A 20,082-nucleotide genomic window follows, 5' to 3' on the forward strand; every position below is an offset into this window, starting at 1 on the left:
GGCTCTGATCGGTATTGTCATCCTCAGGAGGACACGCAGAGGGTCCCTCAGAGCCAGAGAAGCTTCCAGGCCCCAGATAATCCTGGTCTTCCTTCTCCCTGCACCTTGGTTCCACACCCCCAGCCTTAAGCCTTGGACTGTGGGGTCAGGCGGGCCTGGTATTGCATTGTAGCCTTGTGATCTCTTCACTTTGCGTCTCTTGCCAACTCCCTCGGCCGCTCCCAGCCTCAGATTCCTCCTCGGTGAAATGGGCGTGGGGGGAGGAATGAGACGTGCAGCCTAGCAGCTTCCCCGGGCCTGACCCCATCAGCCTGGCCTGTGTCTTATTTAATGCTCATGGCCCGCCTGCCCCATTAGCTCAGGAAACAGGCTTAGAGAGGGGAGGCAGCTTGTACAACTTACACATTGTAGAGCTCCTCGGTGTCAAAGCCAGAATCCAAACCCAAGCCCCTGCCCTTAGCCATGGTGCCTAACAGCCTCCCAGAGCACGTTTTGTAAACTACAAAGCCTGCACACATTCACAGGGTGGGATGCCTTGGAGAAGAGCCCAGAAGGAGCTCCTGGTGGGGGCACAGCAGAGGCAGAAGCATCGAGGCCAGGCCCTGTGCCCTTCCCTGCACACCTGTGATTTCCCGCCCCTCCTGAAAGGTCCAAGACAGAATGGGGAGGCAGAGCCCCCAGACCTGGGCTCAGGTTGTCTCCTGGGTTTGGCCTCCCCTGCTATGGGCCCCAGCACCCTGATGCCCACTACCCCCACAGATCACCCTGAACGAGAGCATGCAGGTGGTGAGCAGGCGGGTGGTGACTGTGGCCTATGGGGAGCCCGTGCACCATGTCATGCAGTTTGACCCAGCAGACTCCGGTTATCTTTACCTGATGACGTCCCACCAGGTGAGGCCAGAGCCCCAGCCCAACGCCATCCCAGCACCAGCTGAGCCCTCTTGCTTGCCTGGCCTTTACACACGCTGTTCCTCTGCCGGGAGTACCCTGCTCCTCCATCTCCCTTATCTGCTAACTCCACCTTGTCCCGCGCCTCCCAACACCGACCTCGCCTCTGCAGGGAAGCCTTGTCTCCCGTGTTCTCCCATTAGAGTGTTGACCCTCAGTTTCCCCAGCCTCTCCTGGCCCTCGCCATGCTGACCATACCGCCTCCCCAAGGGAGAGGCTGGCAGTCCCATTGAGCTGGGCCCCCACCTCTGCCCCCAGATGGCCAGGGTGAAGGTCGCTGCCTGCAACGTGCACTCCACCTGTGGGGACTGTGTGGGTGCGGCGGATGCCTACTGCGGCTGGTGTGCCCTGGAGACGCGGTGAGGCTGGAGACCAGCAACAGCTGGGCCAGGAGGGCTGTTGGGGTGGGAGGAGCTGACCTGGGTCCTGACCCTGCGGTGCTGCCCCAGGTGCACCTTGCAGCAGGACTGCGCCAATTCCAGCCAGCAGCATTTCTGGACCAGTGCCAGCGAGGGCCCCAGCCGCTGTCCTGCCATGACCGTCCTGCCTGCCGAGATTGATGTGCACCAGGAGTACCCAGTGAGTCCTGGGGGAGGCAAGACCCAGCTCGGGACACAGAGGGGAGCCTCCCTTCACCCAGCACCCAGGCCCCGAGAGGTGGAGACTCCCACCCATGGTGCCCCAAGGACCTGAAGACAAATAATGAGAACAGTGACAATGACTGGGCTTTCCTGACCAACTAGTAAGTGCCAGGCACGTGCTCTGTGCTTGACGTCCACCTCCGTTAGGCCTCATACACCCTATGAAGCAGATGCTTTTAACATCCTCATTTTACAGATGGGGAAACTGAGGCACCGAGTGGTGAAACGACTTGCTGCAGGTCGCATAGCTAGGGAGTGGTAGAGCTGGAATCTAAACTCAAGAGGCAGGTTCCAGAGACCCAGGAGGGAGGGTACAAGTTGGAGGCTTGGAGGACAGTGAGTTCCACCCACCTTTTCCTAGAACGGGATGGGGAGAGGGACCACTAGGTGCCAGACTGAAATTTCTCCTTCTCAGAAACAGATAAACCTGCAGTGCAGGGAGCTGGGTCTCCCCCCAGCTTGTGCCAGGAGGGGCTCTGGCAGGTAGCCTTGGCGGTGGGGGATTCTGGGCCCCGGCAAAGGGTGGGAGCCAAGGGTCAGACAGGCCTGGGGTTCGTGCATCTGGCTCTCAGTGACTTCTCTGAGGATGAGGGTCCTCTTCTCTCACCCTGGGGGGCTCTGACAGCCCGGCTCTGGCCTGTAGCTGCTCAGCATCTGGGGCTCCTCTGCCCTGCCCTGCCGTTATCACATGTCACAGAGTCCTTCCCTCATTCATTCAGTCATTTCATTCATTGGACAAATATTATGGACCACCTACTATGTGCCAAGCACAGTTCTGGACTTTGGGGACATATCAGTGATCAAGACAGACCCCTGGCCCCAGGCTTATGGGGGAGGAGAATAGACAAGATAAAACCTGAAGGTGATGCTAAGTACTGTGGAGAAAACGAAAGCAGAACAGGGGTGGGGAGCGGGTTGTGGGTGCAGACATCTCAGGTCAGGTCAGGTAAGATATGCAGGAGGGGAGCCAGGGTGAGCATCTGGAAAGAGTGTCTGGTTGGAGGGAACTGCCAGTGCAAAGGCCCTGAAGTAGAAACAAGATCAGCTGTTTTGGAGAGTATTAGGGGATGGGATCAGAGGTCACGGGGGCCAGATCATGCAGAACCTTCTTGACCACTGTAAGATGATGTTTCATTTTGCAGCTGGGGAAACTGAGGCTCAGCGGGTCACATGTAGGGCATAGCCCTCTGGCCCTGAGTCCTGGCTACCACTACTCCTTCCCCCAGGGGACATTCAGGCAGTGCCAGACCTTGGGTTGGTGCACAGCCCTGGGGCAGGCTGTGAGGAGCATAGCCTGGGCCCCCAGAGCTGAGGGCTCCTTGCCCCCAGGGCATGATCCTGCAGATCTCGGGCAGCCTGCCCAGCCTCAGTGGCATGGAGATGGCCTGTGACTATGGGAACAACATCCGCACTGTGGCTCGGGTCCCGGGCCCTGCCTTTGGTCACCAGATTGCCTACTGCAACCTCCTGCCGAGGGACCAGTTTCCGCCCTTCCTCCCCAACCAGGGTAAGCACGCTGTGCTGTTGCCACAGCCCCAGAGGGGCAGAACGGTGGACTGTCAGGCATGGGGATGGCAGGGGGCCAGAGGTCACAGCTTCTGATGCTGGTGGCAATCCCCTGCCCCCATGTCTTCCCCTGGCTCCCTCATCCATTCCAGACGACGTGACTGTCGAGATGTCTGTGAGGGTCAATGGGCGGAATATCGTCAAGGCCAATTTCACCATCTACGACTGCAGCCGCACTGCACAAGTGTACCCCCACACAGCGTGAGTGGCTTGTGGGGCTTGCCTCCAGGTGGTGGAGGGAGGAACGCATCCCCAGGAAGGGTCTTTGCTTTCAGGGGGCCCTGAGAAGAAAAATCATAGCATTGTAGAGGTAGATAGGCCCCTCAGTTGTTCATTCACCAGCACATTTATTCATTCTACAATAAATGCCTGATGCCCGGCCTCTGTGGACAGCCAGGTGGGACAGGGCAAAGTGCTTTGATTATACTCAGTTTAGTCTTCTAAAGGCCCCATCTCTTTTAACTCCTATTTGTATACCTCTTGTTAGCAGGCAGCTCACTGCCTTAAAGACCCAATCTTTCCCAGGCAGCCCTGATGATGAGAAAGACCTTTCCCTGTGCTGGGATCTGCCTTCTGGGTTCCAGGTCCTGGGACAGGGATGAGTTGAGGGGTGGGGAACCAGGAGTTGAGGGGCTTCCTTGTCTTCCAGCTGTACCAGCTGCCTGTCGGCACAGTGGCCCTGTTTCTGGTGCAGCCAGCAGCACTCCTGTGTCTCCAACCAGTCTCGGTGTGAGGCCTCACCAAACCCCATGGTAAGCCAGGCTGGGGGGCCCCTCCGCCTCTACTATTTCATTACCTTTTTTAAAAAATTCACGTTGAGAGCGTTTCAATGCCTTTGCATATTCCTCCTTAGCTTTGGCTTTAACGGCTATATGGGGCTCATCACATACCACGGTGCATTTAACCCATCCCCTATAGTTGGGCATACTGATTATTTCATCTTTTTTGCATTTTGATATAGCCAGGGCACTATGCATATCCTTGATGATTCCCTGAAGACCGGTTCTTAGAAATGACCTATTGGGCTGGTAGTGTGGCCATAGTTCTACACCTTGAGCTCAACTGTCTTCCAGAAAGCCTGAGCCAGTTTACACCCCCACTGCAGTAGGAAGACCATTTCAACAACCCTAGGTGTTCAGGGCATTTGTCCTCAAGGCCTGTGGAGGTGATTCGCTTAAGGTCATCCACCCAGGCAGTACCAGACTTGAGCCTGAACCCAAGTCCCTCTGCACCTGGAGCCCACATTCTCCCCTCTTGTGAAAATCAGGAACTGGGTGGAAAGGGCCCTGCCTGGGTTTCTGCACGAGCAGTGGCGTCCCAATGGTGGGTGGTGCTGCAGCTGTCCCTGGACAGGGAGGATGGGCTGACCTCAGAAACCGCATGCTCGCAGGCCCTCTTCCTCATGTCAGTCCCTAGGACCCTGCAGTCTGACTCCATGCTTGTCGGGGGCCAGGCCTGCCCCGGCACTGCATGGTGGCTGGGTTTAATCAACTAAATGGGGCGGGAGCAAGAGGAGGAAATGTAAAAATGGATCAATCTAGGCTTTTTAGTGTAAAGATAAAGTAAAAACGGACATGCCACATGCCTCGCCCCTGGTTGGCTTCTGAGACTTGTTCACTTTCCAGGTGGCCTCTCACCTTTGCCCAGGAAGCCTCTAAGGCCACCGCAGCCCATGCCAGGATGGCCAAATGGGATGCCTGGGACCTTGGCTGGGGTGATAAGGCCTAGCCAGGTGGGATGTGCCAGGGTCCTGAGATCACAGCTCGTCCCCTCTCAGACCTGGCGCGTATCAGGGCTGTGGGTGGCTGGGGTGGGGCACCAGCGCTCCTGCAGCTCATCTCTCCAGGAAAAGGCTGGTCCTGCCCGTTTTCCAGATGGCACAATTGAGATAGCCAACATGGCACCTGGTGCCCTGGCTCCCTGCAGAAGGCCACTGGGGCCCCACTCTGGGCACATATCCCGGGGAAGCAGCCCCAGTGCCCAGAGCCTCTGCAGCCCCAGCCTCTTTGCACTGGGCTCGGAGAATCTTCTCAGGAATCCCTGAAGCCCTGTCTACCCCGGCAGGTGCTAAGGAGGGGGCCCCATGGCCTCAGCCTGGAATCCCCTGCTCGCTCGCAGTGCGCAGCACCTCCCACCTGAGCCCCATCACTGCTTTGAAGAAGAGCCTGTTAGGGGCCATGCTTAATTCAAAGAGGGGCTTGGCAGCAGGGCGCTTCCAGCACTGGAGGAGAGCCCAGTGGAGTCTGTGCAGCTAAACCATACAGGAGCCCTGAGCTGCTCCTGGACCCCCAGGTTCCACAGTTGGGGCCCCACTAGGACGCTTGCTCTTGTTTGGGGACCCCATCTCAATCACGTCTCTTCCTTCCAGCCCCCAGCCCAGGGCTGTGTACACAGCAAGGCCTCGGTGATGGTGGTGGGAAGCATCACACTGGGCAGCAGCCTGCTTCTTGTGCTCTAACCTAGGGGGTGCGAGGAGGATCCAACCTCGTCACAGTCCGTTCAGCATTTATTTAGTGTCTGCTGTATGCCTTAGTCAATACTGGGCCCTGAGAAAGAACCGCGTAGGACTAGTCCTGCCATCACGAGCCAAGAGCCTCAGGTGTGAGCTGTGGCTGTATGATCTTAGGGAAGCTACTGAATCTCTCTGTGCCTCTGTTTCCCCATCTATAAAATGGGGCCTGCCTGAAGGGTTTGGTGGGGATCTGGAATTATGCCCATAAGATACCAGCTCTATACTTGGCACATAGTAGATGCTCACTACAAAGCCACCATGCACCTTGGGAACTGATGGCCACTCTGTGTGGGTGGGCCAGAGTGAGGATTTCAGAGAGAGGATTTCTCTTGAGAGGGGACCTTTGTGCCGGGTCTTGAGAGACGCATAGGAGCTCACCAGCTGGGAGGGAGTTCCATGGCAGCGTCCCGTCAGATGGCTGTCCCACAGGTCTGCAGTTCTTCAGGCCAGGAGCTGGGCTGGAGGCACGGAGGAAGCCTGTCTGAGAATTACAGTAACTAGCAGAAGAGGCAGTTCTGCCCCGGGCCTGCAGGAGGCTCTGAACTGATGCTTAATTTGGCATTTAATGAAGTGCCAGTTAGTCGTAGTGGTGCTGTGGTCTCTGTGTGGACAGCAGGTAGCAGGGTCTGCACACCAGCTGGCCCCTCGGGAGCTGGGAGAAGTGTCCCTGGGAGGGGAGGTGCTAGGGCCCGAGCCTCCTGTCACGTTCCCATTGTCCCTCGTGGTCCCCGCATGAAAGATGTGCAAAGTGGAGGATGCTAGAAGGAGGGCTCCAGCTTTGGGGGAGGCAGGGAGGAAGGTGGATGTGCGCTCCGTTGCAGGTGCCTGAGGGATGAGGTAGCTTCCCTGGGGGTGGCTTCCCAAGGACCACTCATAGGGGTGGGTGGTCACTAGGGGCCAGTGGAGAGAGTGGGGTGGTAGGAACATGGGGGCAATTGTGGGGGTCCCTGGGGGTACAGAGATGTAGGGAGGGACCAGGCCAGGTGGATTCAGGGTCCCTGAGTTGTTGAGTGCCCTGATGGTTTGGGACACCAGTTCTTCCCCTGGAGTTTATGAGAGGCCCCGCGAGAGCCGCGAGGACTCCTCCAGCCTTGGTTCTCTAGAATGGGGGTGAGCATCCACCTGGCCACAGGTTACAAGTGGCCAAGGGGAGCGGGGTGGCCCTTGGGGATAGTCACACATCATTCACTGTGGGGGCCCTCTTGTGAGAGCGCCTCCTGCCCTGACTCTCACACCTCAGCCCCACATCAACACCTACCCACCGGGTGGGCTGGGGCCAGGATGACAGAGGCTGGGCCCCAGCCAGCTGCAAAGCAGACCTGGCAGTGGCTCCGAGGCCTGAGTGGAAACATGTGGATTCCATGCCCTGGGATTCCGTGGGGTTTACACACAGCACAGGAAGGCAGCCTGCGGTCTGCAGGGGGCCCGGGGCTGACTCCGTCTGGGGGCTTTGCCTAGAGAGGGCCCCTCCTTGGTAGGAACACGGAGGCCCGGAGAGGGTCAGTGGCTCGTGTATTCTGGCACAGGGAGCCAGCAGCACCCGGGCCTGGCTATGCTGCTTCTCTGGCCAAGGCCCCTGAGGTCTGCACCAGGCCCTGTCCCTAGGGGAACTCACCACTCTGGTCTCGTGGTCAGCAAATGGTCTGGACAACTGGAGCATTCCTGTGTTGCTCATTCCACTGTAGGCAAACTGCTTTGCTTCTGTGTGCCTCAGTTTCCTATTCTCTAAAGTGGGTGTAATGATAGTGTCTACCCCCTAGGGTTGTTGGGAGTAGAATTTGGTGAATTAATAGACTGCAAAGTGCTCAGAACGGTCCCGGCAGAGGGAGGGCTAGATGAGCTGGTGGCTGCCACTGTTATTAGCATTATCGTCATCAGTTCTTGTTGGCATTGGCATCCCCTCGAGGTCCGGTTTTGGGCTGGGGTCCCTGAGGGAAATCAGTCCCTGTCCTGCCCTCATCTGGTGTAGAATAAAGAAGCGTCTCATATTTTGTCCCAAGGCCTTTGGCCTGGCTGGGTGACCTCACGTGGACACATGTAGCCCATGGACACTTTTGCTTTCTGGCCTGATTCTAACCCAGATCCTTCCGCAACCAGCCTTGGGAAGGAGGGCAGAGTAGGAAGTCCCTGGGCTGAAGGGTGGTTGTAGTCCCCTTGGCATGGATGTGGCTGCTCCAAGGTCCCCAGTCCTGCCCTGCTTGTGATCCCAGCAGGTCAGATTTGTGAGGAGGAGGAGGCAAGAATGGCTCACCAGGGCCACCAAAGCTGGAGGACACAGGGCAGGATGGGGGGGGTCCATACCTCCCAGCTCAGAGCGATCACTAAGGTGGACGTGGCGGGAACAGCCCTGCCCCTCGTCTCTGCCCCTCCCCCAGGCCTCAGTTTCTTATTCTGTACAGTGGAGCATGGACTCCAGAGGCCTGGAGACAGCAGTTCCCAACCAGGCCTTGAATCCCTGCAGCGGGGGCTAGACCTCTGCATCTTAACACGCACCCCAGCTCAGAGGACCCCAGAGTCAGGCACCTGGGGCTTCAGGGGCCAGCCCTGTCCTCTGCCCTCAGGCAGCTCACTGCTCTTGGAGGCTTAATCTCCCCTCCCTCCCTTCCATCCTTCACCCCTCCTTCCTTCTTTCCTTCCCTCTCTCCTCCCTCCTTCCTTCGTTCCATGAAGCAGCTGCTCTGCCAAGCCTCAGTGACTCCACCACCAAACAAGAGCCAACCATGTGCTGTCCCCCCATGAGCCCAGGGCCCTTCCTGGGAGTATCTGGGGCTGGCACCTTCACCCAGAGGCTGTGACTTATACCCGGGCTGTGGGGAGGGGTGTCCCCTGGAGACCCTTGGTACCTGGCCCTCTGAAATGTCCTCCTGGTATTCGGAGCCCTCCCTGTGCCTTTCCTATGGGCTGTTTGGAAGCCCAAGGTTTCTCTTTTCTGAATCGCTTAACACGGGTCAGTCAGGAAGCTGGAGTTTCAGCCCTAGGGGCGTCTCAGGGAGTGGGTGCAGCCCCCCGTTCTGCTATTGGGAAAGGTGAGGCCCCGAGACAGGGAGCAGCTGGGCCTGGAGCTCAGCCTCCCAGCCTCCTCTGAGGCCAGGGAGCACTCACTGAGGAAATTGGCCCCACCACTGGGCGGGTTATCCCATCTGCCTGTGCCCACCTTCCTCATCTTTAAACAGGGCCAATTCGACCTGCCCATAGGATGGAGGGCTGTGGCGGGTGGGAGGCACGGGGTGGGGCTGGTGGCCATTAGGACTGAATGACTAGTGTTTTCTCCCCAGGAAGGCAGGACCGCACCAGGCAGGCTGGGGTGCAGTGAGTCCTCCTGCCTCTTCTCTGAAATGCCCCCATGTCACCCTCTCCTCCCGTTTCCTCTGCAGAGCCCTCGGGACTGCCCCCGGACCCTGCTCTCGCCCCTGGCGCCCGTGCCCACGGGCGGCTCCCAGGACATCCTGGTGCCTCTGGCCAACACTGCCTTTTTCCAGGTAAGTAGAGGCCAGGCCAGCACCGGCTGGGGCCAGGAGGAGGCTGGGGAGCACGTAGGCCACTGACTGCCCCCATGTCCCGGTGTGACCCCTGTTCTGGGCCCACTGCAATGCTTTGGCACCTGTGTGGGCTTTGCTTTTCTTTCTCTGAGTTTCCACGTTCTGCGTGAGGAAGCCCCACTCTGACTGCACGGGGCTGCAGGAAGAGGAAGTGGTGAGGGCCAGGCCAAGGGAGACAGCCGGGGGCCAGCAGCTGCCAAGGGAAAGCCAGTGCCCCCAGGCTCTCCTGCCCCGTGCCACAGCCGGAGGCTGGACGCTGCCCTATCCTGTCCTCCCTTAGCCTGAGCTGTGACCCTGGACACACCCACCCACCGCTGAGCCCACTGCCCCATGGGTGGCTTCCATGTCTTCCCTACGGAATAACCAGAGAACCCCTTGGCCACCCCATTCCCCATTGTCCAGATGGGGAAGATGAGGCCCAGGAAGGAAAAGTAGATGACGCCAGATCACACAGCACAGGGCTGGACTTGTACTTAGCTCTGGACTCCCCATCCAGTGCTCATCTTTGCAACTAGCCCCGCCCCCACCATCTGGGCTGGGGGTGGGGGATGCAACTCCTTTCTGGACCCCTCCTGGAGGCGCGTCCTGGGTGGGAAGCGTTGACAAGTCCTGGAGGCATGCCAGCCACCCCCCTCCCCAGTTCCCTGGAACTCGCCATCTGTTACTTCCATGGAGGAGCTGAGGCCCGTGAGAGCTGTCACACGTGGTGGCCACGTGCTGGGCATCTGGGATGTGTCGGGAAGCCTCGTGGCAGGGGCTGGAGCTCTGGGAGGGCTAGGGTGGGGCCTGCCCTCAGCCCTCAAGCCCCACCCTGCAAGAGTTGGGGCAAGCGCCTCCAGGAGCAGCCAGGGGGCTGGGCGGGTGGGCAGGATGGCTCTGCCCCTGGGCTGTGGGCGCCTGGGATGGGGAGGTGCAAATCTGACTTGAGTCCTGCCGATTCTTCCCAGCTGTGTGGTGGGGCAGCCTCCACTCTGACCGAGCTGCAGGGGCGCCTGCCCTCCTGCCCCCCAAGGCCTGCTCCTAGAACACTGAAGGCAGGCCCAGCAGTGGGGGCCTGTTCACTGAGCCTACACCCTGGGGAGCCCTGGGACAGGCCGGGTGTGCTGTTCTGAGGTGGCTGAGGACTAAGAGGAGGGACCCATCTCCAGCTTAGCATGGCAGGGGACAAAACGGGCTTTTGGCCCCATCAGCAGCCACTTTCCTGTGTTAGCTTCCGGGCTGGGACCCCAGAAGCAGGGAGGTTGACCTGCACTCTCCTCAGGGTGTCACATCTGCCAGCCACAGGGACATAAACAGGAAGCTCTGCCACGCGGCTGGCTGGGGGCTTGGCGTAACACACAAAACCTGAGTCTGTTCACTCAGCAAATATGTATTGGTGCTGCTCCTGAGAGGGCCAGATGAGCCTGGGGAACTGAGCCTCATGACACAAACATTATTGGATACCTCCTGCATACTAATGATAGCAAGCACATATTAGGCCTTACAGTGTGCGGCCCCTTGAGGTACACAATCTCCAGTTTTCCCAGCAACCCTATTCCCGTTGTCCAGGTAGGAAAACCAAGCCTCAGAGAAGGGGGGCGACTTGCATGAGGTCACACAGCTGGGAAATGCAGAGGTGGGGTTTGAACCCAGGCCGGGGCTCTTCCGGCTGCTTTCTGCTGCCCTTGGGGGTGGTGTCAGAGGGGCCGAGGCCCAGCCCTGACCGTCCCCGGTTGGCGAGGGGACAGGTAAGCAGCCAGGCAAGGGGCTAAGGGTGATGCCTGGCACACAGGGATGGGGGCGGCTCTAGGAGCTTCATAGTGCCCCAGCAGACACCTGAATAGTTGCTGCTGAGGGAATGAATGAGGATTGAGGGAGGCACACCCCTTTGATTTGAGGGGAGCATCTGGGAAGGCTTCAGAACAGGGGGCTTTTAAGCTGGATTCTGAAGGCTGTGTTGAGCTTTGCTGGGTGGTAGAAAGGGAGACAGGTGTTCAGGCGAGGGGAGGGCTCAGGCAAAGGCCGGGGCAGGAGAGTCTGGCCGTGTTGGGCATCGGGGCACATCTGGGCAGGGCCTGGTAGGGCAGGATGGGAGGTGGAAAGGCTCGAAGAGCAGGGGAACCCCGCTGGGAGTGGAGCCTTAGGAGCTGAATACAAGGCTCCTGGGTTAGATCACTGGGGGTGCTGGAGAGGCTTTTGGTGGTGCTGAGCACATGAGGCCAAAGTTCTTGGCATTCCTGCACTGCTTGCCTCCCTCAAACATTGGACGTGATGGCCAGGAAGGGGATTTTGGGGGACGGGACAGCCCATGCAAAGGCCTGACAGTTCAGCCAAGCCCACCTTTCCCAGCAGGAGCCCGTGGTGTCCTCCTGGAGTTAGAGGGTGACGCATGCTGGCTTGGCTCTCCTCAAACCCGCCTCCCACTCCCTGCTTCCCACAGGGTGCAGCCCTGGAGTGTAGTTTTGGGCTGGAGGAGATCTTCGAGGCTGTGTGGGTGAATGAGTCTGTTGTACGCTGTGACCAGGTGGTGGTGAGTGGGGTGACTCCAGCATGGGTGGAGGGCGGGCCTGCGTAAGTCCAGATGCTGTACCCCTCACCCCACCCTGCCTCTCTTTACCTTCTGGTTCCCCCATCCCCAGCAGCCCCAACTTCATCTGCCTCCATGACACCTATCCCCAGCAGAGCCCCAGGCATTGCCCATGCCCCCTGTGCTCTTTTCTGCCCTTTTGCAGCTGCACACGACCCAGAAGAGCCAGGTGTTCCCGCTCAGCCTCCAACTAAAGGGGCGGCCAGCCCGATTCCTGGACAGCCCTGAGCCCATGACAGGTGGGCACCCCCACCCACCCCACATGGCCTCGGGGCCTCAGTGCGGTGCGTGGGGCTCAGCCTTGTGCAACTCATTCCAGTGGTTGCCCCAAAGCCGCAGATGTCCCACCCCATTGTTCCCCAGCACACACACAGCCTCATATCCCAGCCCTGCCATGCCATGCCAGGCTCCAGGCCTTGGGGTCTCCGTGCATACTTTCCCCTGCCTTCCTGGGCCTGATCGTCCCCATAGGAAACAGGACACAGTCCCTCTGCAGAGCTTGTAAGGACCTGATGAGCCGGGACTCGCCCAGCCTTGAGCGTGGCATCTGGGGTGTGGTCAGCTCCCCTCGCGTGGCGGCTGGGCAGTTGCTGTGACTGTCTGTGTTGGGTCCACTCTCCAGGGGCTCCTCTGTTCATGGGGAGTCTCAGGCATCCCTGGTGGACGTGGCGCCCTCCACATTCCCACCATGAAGTTCCCAGAACGGCCCTGCACACCCAAGGCCCTGGAGAACCCTCCCTGCCCTCCTCTTTGGGCTACTTGGAGGGTTTGAAGCCCCCAAGTACTCATAGTCCACATTACTCAGGGATCTCCAGCATCCTGGGGCCCCGCCGGGGGTGATCAGACTCACTGAGGCCTGGGTGGGATCTGGCTCTACCACCCACAGGCCTCATGCGCTCAGGCGAGTCCCTCCTCTCTGAGCCTTAGCCTCTTCTCTGTAAAGTGAGGCTGACCTGAGGCTCCCAGCTGGAGTCTCTGTGAGGGGAAGGAAATCAATGAAGCAGGGGCTGCACTGTGCTCAGCACAGGCCCCAGGGGTTTGGGGAAGGGGCTAAGAACCTCATGGGATCCTGACCCCCAAATCAGGACTTCCTCTGGGTGGGACACCACAATGATGGGGCGCAGACCTCTTGACAGTTGTTGAGTGTGGAGGGGACAGCGGTGATGGGGCATGCACTGCAGAGCGGGGCTGACCTAGCTGCCCGGTGTCTCCCCAGTCGTGGTCTATAACTGTGCCATGGGCAGCCCCGACTGTTCCCAGTGCCTGGGCCGCGAGGACCTGGGTCACCTGTGTGTGTGGAGCGACGGCTGCCGCCTGCGGGGGCCCCTGCAGCCCATGCCTGGCACCTGCCCCGCCCCAGAGATCCGCGCGGTAAGCATGCCCAGTGGAGGCACGTGGCACCTGCACTCCGGCACAGCGCATGCGCAGCGCCCAAGAGGGTCCCACTTGTTGGGGACCCAAACGGCACATACACCGGCACATGGGTGCAGTATCACCTGTGAACAAAAGGAAGTGCTCTGCCTCACAGAGCTGATGTTTCAGTGAGGGAGGTGGACAGTAATAAATAAGGAAATGAATAAATTATAGAAGGCATTGGAAGTGTGGCGTTGAGGAGACACCGAGGGCTGAATGTTGTTAGTTTTGGGGGATACCATGATCAGTAAAGCCACCAATAACATGGCCAAACATTGCCCCTGGGAGCTGACCTCAGCATCCTCCAGGAGACCCCCTAAGTAGCATCCCCAGGCCCACGTGGGCTCAGTAACGCACATGCACATCCTCCTTGGCAGCACAGTGACCTGCCAAGTGGCCACAGTCCCAGCCCCACCTGAGCCTCCAGACCTTCCTCTAAGCAGTGGGTCTGCACGGCTGTGCCCTGCTGGGTGCCTGTGACTGTGGGCAGAAGCCTGCTGGCCTCCAGCCTCAGACCCCATTCGCCCCTCTCTCGGGTCACCTGGCAGATTGAGCCCCTGAGTGGCCCGTTGGACGGTGGGACCCTGCTGACCATCCGAGGAAGGAACCTGGGCCGTCGGCTTAGTGACGTGGCCCACAGTGTGTGGATTGGTGGTGTGGCCTGTGAGCCACTGCCTGACAGATACACGGTGTCAGAGGAGTGAGTAGCCATGATGCCCCCGCCCACCTTCTCCAGCAGTGCCAGCCTCTGCTCTGTCCTCCTCACCCCTCCCTCCCCATCCTCTGTCCTCACTCTGCTGCTTTCTGGAAGCCTGTTGCTTTGTGGCCTCCAGTCCTGTGCCGAAGCCATTCCCACCACTCATCCTGCCATTTCTGTTTGGGGCATCTGCTTTATCCTTCCAGCTCTGGCTCTGATGCCCACTCCTCTGGGAAGCCCTCACAGGCTGCCCTAGCCCAGCCCTTCTTCCACCTAAGCCTTGCTCTGAGGAAAATCATTTGCAATTAAAAAGGCTGGGGCCTACTGGCACGGTTTAGAGATCTGTGACTGGCCCAGATGGGCCCTAGGAAATATGCGTGAGCAGAGACTGAGCTGGCTTTCCTTTTGGGAGGCCGTGCGTCAGGCATGTGGAAGAGCCATCATCTACCAGCCCAGCAGACGTTCTCATGATCGGAGACCGTTTTGTCCCACCCCCTTGTCTTATAGTTGCTGAACTGTGGGAAACTCATGGGGTAAATTATACACAGAAGGCATTGGAAGTGTGGCATGGCGTGGAATGGGGCAATCCCTGAGCCGGGCTCCAGGGTGGCCGTGGGGGTCGAGGACCGCTGGCCACTCCCGCTGACCACAGCACCTCCCCTCAGGATCGTGTGTGTCACAGGGCCAGCCCCAGGACCACTCTCAGACGTGGTGACTGTGAACGCCTCTAAGGAGGGCAAGTCCCGGGACCGCTTCTCCTACGTGGTAAGGGGGGCTGTAGCCCACGTCCAGCCTGCCCAGCACACACACTCCCGGGGGCTGGCCCGAGGCCCAAACGCCTGCCTTCCTCCCACAGCTGCCCCTGGTCCACTCCCTGGAGCCTACCATGGGCCCCAAGGCCGGGGGAACCAGGATCACCATCCACGGGAGTGACCTCCATGTAGGCTCCGAGCTCCAGGTCCTGGTGAATGACACAGACCCCTGCACGGAGCTCATGTAAGCCTCTGGGCCTGGCCCACCCCTTTCAGCCCAGAGAAATCAACGGGCTTGGGGGCTGGTGGGCTGGTGGGCTGGAGGTGACATCTTTGAGCCAAGCCTCTCTTGGGTCTTCATTGGCTGCGTCCCCTAAGCCAAGCCCCTTCTCTCTGAGCCTCAGTTTCCTCAGCTGGTAAGAATAGTGCCAGTAATTGGAAGAAGGGCTTTGTGCCAGGTATATAGTCGGTGCTCCATAAGTGATACCTGTAATGAGAATGGTGTTGATTGCACACACTCAGATCTTCTGGCTGGCCCAGGGGTGTGGTGAGTGACAGGGATGTGGTTGGAGTCTGTTGGCAAAACACCTTTGTCTTTGTTATGCACTTATTGTATACCAGACCCCACTAATGGGCATTGCTGGGAAACCAAGAGGAGCACAACATAGCCCTCAAGGGAAGGGCAGACATACCTACAGGAAGTAGGAACATCCAGTGGGACTAGGATTGGGAGAAAAGTCAGTGCCTTCAGGTATCTGGGGAGAGAGGTTTCACCAGGGGTGGAGGCGGGAGAGAAGACCTGGGAAGGCTTCCTGGAGGAGGTGGGATGGGGCAGAATTTGGCAGTATAAGGAAACAGCTGGGCACTAACAGGGCAGAAGATGAGTTGGGACCAGTCGAGGAGGCCTTGAACCCCGGGCCAAGTTCATGGGCTTGTGCCCCAGTTCTCAGGGGCATTGGCGGTGGGTGAGCAGCAGGAGGCAGGCCCTGCTGATAACCTGCTGCTCCCCCTAGGCGCACAGACACCAGCATCGCCTGCACCATGCCTGAGGGGGCCCTGCCAGCTCTGGTGCCTGTGTGTGTGCGTTTCGAGCGTCGGGGCTGTGTGCACGGCAACCTCACCTTCTGGTACATGCAGAACCCGGTCATCACGGCCATCAGTCCCCACCGCAGCCCTGTCAGGTGAGACTGGCACCCCGCCCTTCCCCCAGGCTCTCTGGGGCTGCAGGTGGACTGATAGGTTTTGCTGTCCCCCGCAGTGGCGGCAGGACCATCACGGTGGCTGGTGAGCGTTTCCACATGGTGCAGAATGTGTCCATGGCCGTCCACCACATTGGCCGGGAGCCCACAGTGAGGCATTCGGGGGCCTGATGGGTGGGAGGGGGTGGCCCAGGCACAGCCAGGGCCCTAACTGACCAGGCCTCCTCCCACTGCATCTCTGTCCCCTCTTCCTCCCTCTGCCTCTGTGTCTCCTCAAACCCCACTCCCCCCGTTTCTCCATGCCCATCTGTCCATCCTGCATCCCGGCCTTGGCCCCTGGCCCTCCTGCACCAGCTCTGCAAGGTTCTCAACTCCACCCTCATCACCTGCCCGTCCCCCGGGGCCCTGAGCAATGCATCAGCGCCAGTGGACTTCTTCATCAATGGGCGGGCCTATGCAGACGAGGTGGCTGTGGCTGAGGAGCTACTGGACCCCGAGGAGGCACAGCGGGGCAGCAGGTTCCGCCTGGACTACCTCCCCAACCCACAGTTCTCTACGGCCAAGAGGGAGAAGTGGATCAAGCACCACCCCGGGGAGCCTCTCACCCTCGTTATCCACGTGAGCACCGAAGGGGCCGGGGTAAGCAGGGGCGAGCGAGCCAGCCTGAGCCGTGGGCCTCGGGAGCACTTCCCCACGAGCGTCCTCCCCCTTTGCACCCACAGAAGGAGCAGGACAGCCTGGGGCTCCAGAGTCACGAGTACCGGGTCAAGATAGGCCAAGTGAGCTGCGACATCCAGATTGTCTCTGACAGAATCATCCACTGCTCGGTCAACGAGTCCCTGGGTGCGGCCGAGGGGCAGCTGCCCATCACAGTGAGTGGATGGGGTGCCGGAGCAGGGCAGACCCAGCCCCACCCCTGGCCCATCTGCCAAGCATCTGCCCCTCACCCAGCACCTGAATTCACTGAGCGTTTTCACGCTGAACAGCTCAGTCCAGCAAAGCAGAGCTTTACATCCCCACTTGACATATGAGGAAACTGAGGCCCAAGAACTTAGTGACTTGCTTGAGGTCAGTGATGGGCCCCATCTGGACCTGGACCATCAGAAACCATAAGAAGTTGTTCCTGTCCCCCTTGGCATCTATCCTAGAGCCTGGGCTGCCAGGCACCATGTAGAGGCATGGAGGGCAGGGGAGCAGGAGGAGCAGAGAGAGGCCAGAACACTGTATCTCCTTGCATGTCTCCTGCGATGGGGAGCTCACTCTCTCCCAAGCAGCATGTGCCACCCCAGGATGGCTCTGACTGGGAAAGCTTTCTTTCACCTGCACCTCAATCCCAGTGCTGCACTCTGAGTCCTCATACCTCACCTACCCCCTGGTCCCAGGGCAGCCTTGCAGATACTTGGGGACAGCAGCCAGGCCCCGTGAACTGCTTCCTCTTGCTCACTCACTACTCTTCCCAGGCTGTAATGATAATCACAGCCCCTTGTATTGAGCCACCTCTGTGCCAGGCCCAGGACCAAGGGCTTGACAAGCCCTCATTTAGCCTTCCCAGTGTCCCCAGGAGGTGGACACTGTTATCTCTATGTTATCAGTGTGGCACCTGAGGCTCAGAGAGGTTAGGTAATTTACCCAGGGCCACACAGCAGTGAGGAGCAGAACCAGAGTATAAGTCCAGGAAAGCTACAACCCCCTTCCCCAACCTCTGCACAGATCCAGGTAGGGAACTTCAACCAGACCATCGCCACACTGCAGCTGGGGGGCAGCGAGACGGCCATCATCGTGTCCATCGTCATCTGCAGTGTCCTGCTGCTGCTCTCCGTGGTGGGTAAGGAGCCCCACCCTCAGGACACCTTGGAGGGCAGCCTTGCCACCTTGTCCCAGCCCCTCTGAAGATGGGCAGATGGGAGAAGGCAGGATGGGATGGGGCACAGCTCGAACAAAGGCTTGGCCATGGGAACAGGTTAGGCACCCAGAGGTTGGGGGAGGTGTGCCCCGGCTCCAGCACCAATGGGTAGAAGATGTTAGGTGGCCAGGGGATATGCTAGGCCCAGGCCAAGGTCCCTGAATCTCAAGCAGAGAAATTTGGAACCATGTTCTCCAGTCAATAGAGAGCTACTGAAGGTACTTAAGAGAGGGTTACTCAGGAAAAATTAACCTACATGTCTGGTGGGCTATACCACTGTTAAAGTAATGGTCAGTAAAGTAATAGACTCGATGTAGCAGAGAAACTGGAGCCGTCATACGCTACTAGAGGGAATACAAAAAAAGTGCAGCTGCTTTGGAAAACATTTGGGCAGTTTCTTAGGATGTGAAACATAGAATTACCCTATGACCTATGACCCAGCAATTCCACCCCTAGCTATCTGCTCAAGAGAAATGAAAACATAGCCACACAAAAACTTGTACACACGTGTTTATAGCAACATTATTTATAATAACCAAGAAGTCAAAACAACCCAAATGTCCATCAACCAATAAATGGATAAATGAAATATGATCTATTCATACAATGGAAAATTACTATCCATAAAAAGGAGTGGAGTACTGATCCATGCCACCATGGGCATGCACCTTGACAATATTACACTAACCAAAAGAAGACTCACCGAAGGCTGCATATTGTATGATGCCATTTATATGAAATGTTTAGGATAGGGAAATTCATAGAGACAGCTGAATGGTGATTGCCAGGGGCTAGGGAGAGCACTAATGGGGAGTGATTGCTGAATGGGTACGGGTCTTCTTGGGGCAGTAAAAATGCTCTAAAATTAGTGGTGATGGTTGCACAACTCTGTGAATATACTAGAAACCATTGAATTAGGCCAGGCACAGTGGCTTATGCCTGTAGTCCCAGCACTTTGGGAGGCCAAAGTGGGTGGATCACTTGAGCCCAGGAGTTCAAGACCAGCTTGGGCAACATAGCAAAACTTTATCTCTACAAAAAATACAAAAACTACCTGGGCATGGTGGCACGAGTCTGTAGTCCCAGCTACTCAGGAGGCTGAGGTGGGAGGATCACCTGAGCCTGGGAGGTGAAGGCTGCAGTGAACTGTGATCGTGCCACTGTACTTCAGCCTGGGTGACAGAGTAAGACTCTGTCTCAAAAGGAAAAAGAAAGAAAAGAAACCATTGAAGTATACACTTTAAATCACTGGATTATATGGTATGTACGTTATATCACAATAAAGCTGTTTTATTTTTAAAGTGAGTATATTCAATGCAGAAAACTTTTGGAAAAACTGAAAGATGATAAAAGAAAAAAATACCCATCATTAATACCCTGTGTATTTTTGTATCTTCCCTCCCAGTCTCTTTTCTGAAAATACTATATATTAATAGATATTTTAATACATTATATATATATTCCTCCCCACCCCAGAAAAGGTTATAATGTAATACTGCTTTGTAATCTGCTTTCAAAAGTTTCTTAATTTACACATAACACGTAGTCATTGTAGAAGGAATAGAAAATGCTCAAAAGCAGAAAGTAAACAGAAGTCACCCGGAATCTTTCCACCCAGGAAAGCCACTCTTAACCACTACTTCACACACACGTATTCCTGTTTCTTTTTTTTTTTTAAGGGGGGGCGAGACAAATTCTAACAGCTGTAACACTACACACTTCTTTTTCTAAGAACAGGTCATCAGGCGTTGCTTTGCTGGCCATTCCCCAAGTCCTCTGCCTATGGGAGAGCTCCCCACAACTCCCCACCCCCAACCCCAACCCTGCCCAGGAGGGGGGACTGCAGGGCCTCCTCCCACACCCTGCCCAGAGGAGCTGGAGCCGAGGCCAGCATACAGCAGGCACCAATAAAGGCTTTCCAAAGGGCACCACAGGCCTGACCTGCCTCTCCACTGCCCGCAGCCCTGTTCGTCTTCTGTACCAAGAGCCGACGTGCTGAGCGTTACTGGCAGAAGACGCTGCTGCAGATGGAGGAGATGGAATCTCAGATCCGAGAGGAAATCCGCAAAGGTAGTGGGCTGGGACCCTGCAGGGCTGGACCTCGACTTTCCCTCCTGGGGGATGGGTTCTCGGGCCACTCACGGCTGTCCGCGTGTCCGCCAGGCTTCGCTGAGCTGCAGACAGACATGACAGATCTGACCAAGGAGCTGAACCGCAGCCAGGGCATCCCCTTCCTGGAGTATAAGCACTTCGTGACCCGCACCTTCTTCCCCAAGGTCAGCCCGAGCCTGAGCCTGCCCCTGAACCTGTGCCAGCCACCTCAAGGCAACTTGACCTCTCTGAGCC

The 20,082-nt window shown here is 57.8% G+C and overlaps 1 protein-coding gene across 2 annotated transcripts in view; it reads left to right on the forward strand.

The window, feature by feature from the left end:
- PLXND1 (plexin D1) overlaps positions 1-20,082 on the forward strand; it is a 51,785-nt gene that overhangs the window by 19,468 nt on the left and 12,235 nt on the right. Inside the window, exons 3-22 of one of the 2 annotated variants that reach the window (XM_032149827.2) lie at positions 760-891; positions 1,207-1,307; positions 1,398-1,527; positions 2,919-3,096; positions 3,248-3,356; positions 3,805-3,907; positions 9,042-9,146; positions 11,626-11,715; positions 11,918-12,011; positions 12,989-13,143; positions 13,734-13,885; positions 14,548-14,647; positions 14,739-14,878; positions 15,648-15,815; positions 15,893-15,983; positions 16,188-16,451; positions 16,556-16,705; positions 17,544-17,658; positions 19,699-19,806; positions 19,900-20,012. In XM_032149827.2, the coding sequence (XP_032005718.1) occupies positions 760-891; positions 1,207-1,307; positions 1,398-1,527; positions 2,919-3,096; positions 3,248-3,356; positions 3,805-3,907; positions 9,042-9,146; positions 11,626-11,715; positions 11,918-12,011; positions 12,989-13,143; positions 13,734-13,885; positions 14,548-14,647; positions 14,739-14,878; positions 15,648-15,815; positions 15,893-15,983; positions 16,188-16,451; positions 16,556-16,705; positions 17,544-17,658; positions 19,699-19,806; positions 19,900-20,012 (2,598 nt within the window). Of the gene's footprint in view, positions 1-759; positions 892-1,206; positions 1,308-1,397; positions 1,528-2,918; positions 3,097-3,247; positions 3,357-3,804; positions 3,908-9,041; positions 9,147-11,625; positions 11,716-11,917; positions 12,012-12,988; positions 13,144-13,733; positions 13,886-14,547; positions 14,648-14,738; positions 14,879-15,647; positions 15,816-15,892; positions 15,984-16,187; positions 16,473-16,555; positions 16,706-17,543; positions 17,659-19,698; positions 19,807-19,899; positions 20,013-20,082 lie in introns of both variants that reach the window. The other variant, XM_058437338.1, reaches the window with a different exon arrangement.

This window comes from Hylobates moloch, unplaced genomic scaffold (genome assembly GCF_009828535.3).
Source record: "Hylobates moloch isolate HMO894 unplaced genomic scaffold, HMol_V3 SCAFFOLD_4, whole genome shotgun sequence".
In the NCBI taxonomy this organism is placed as follows: Eukaryota; Metazoa; Chordata; class Mammalia; order Primates; family Hylobatidae; genus Hylobates; species Hylobates moloch.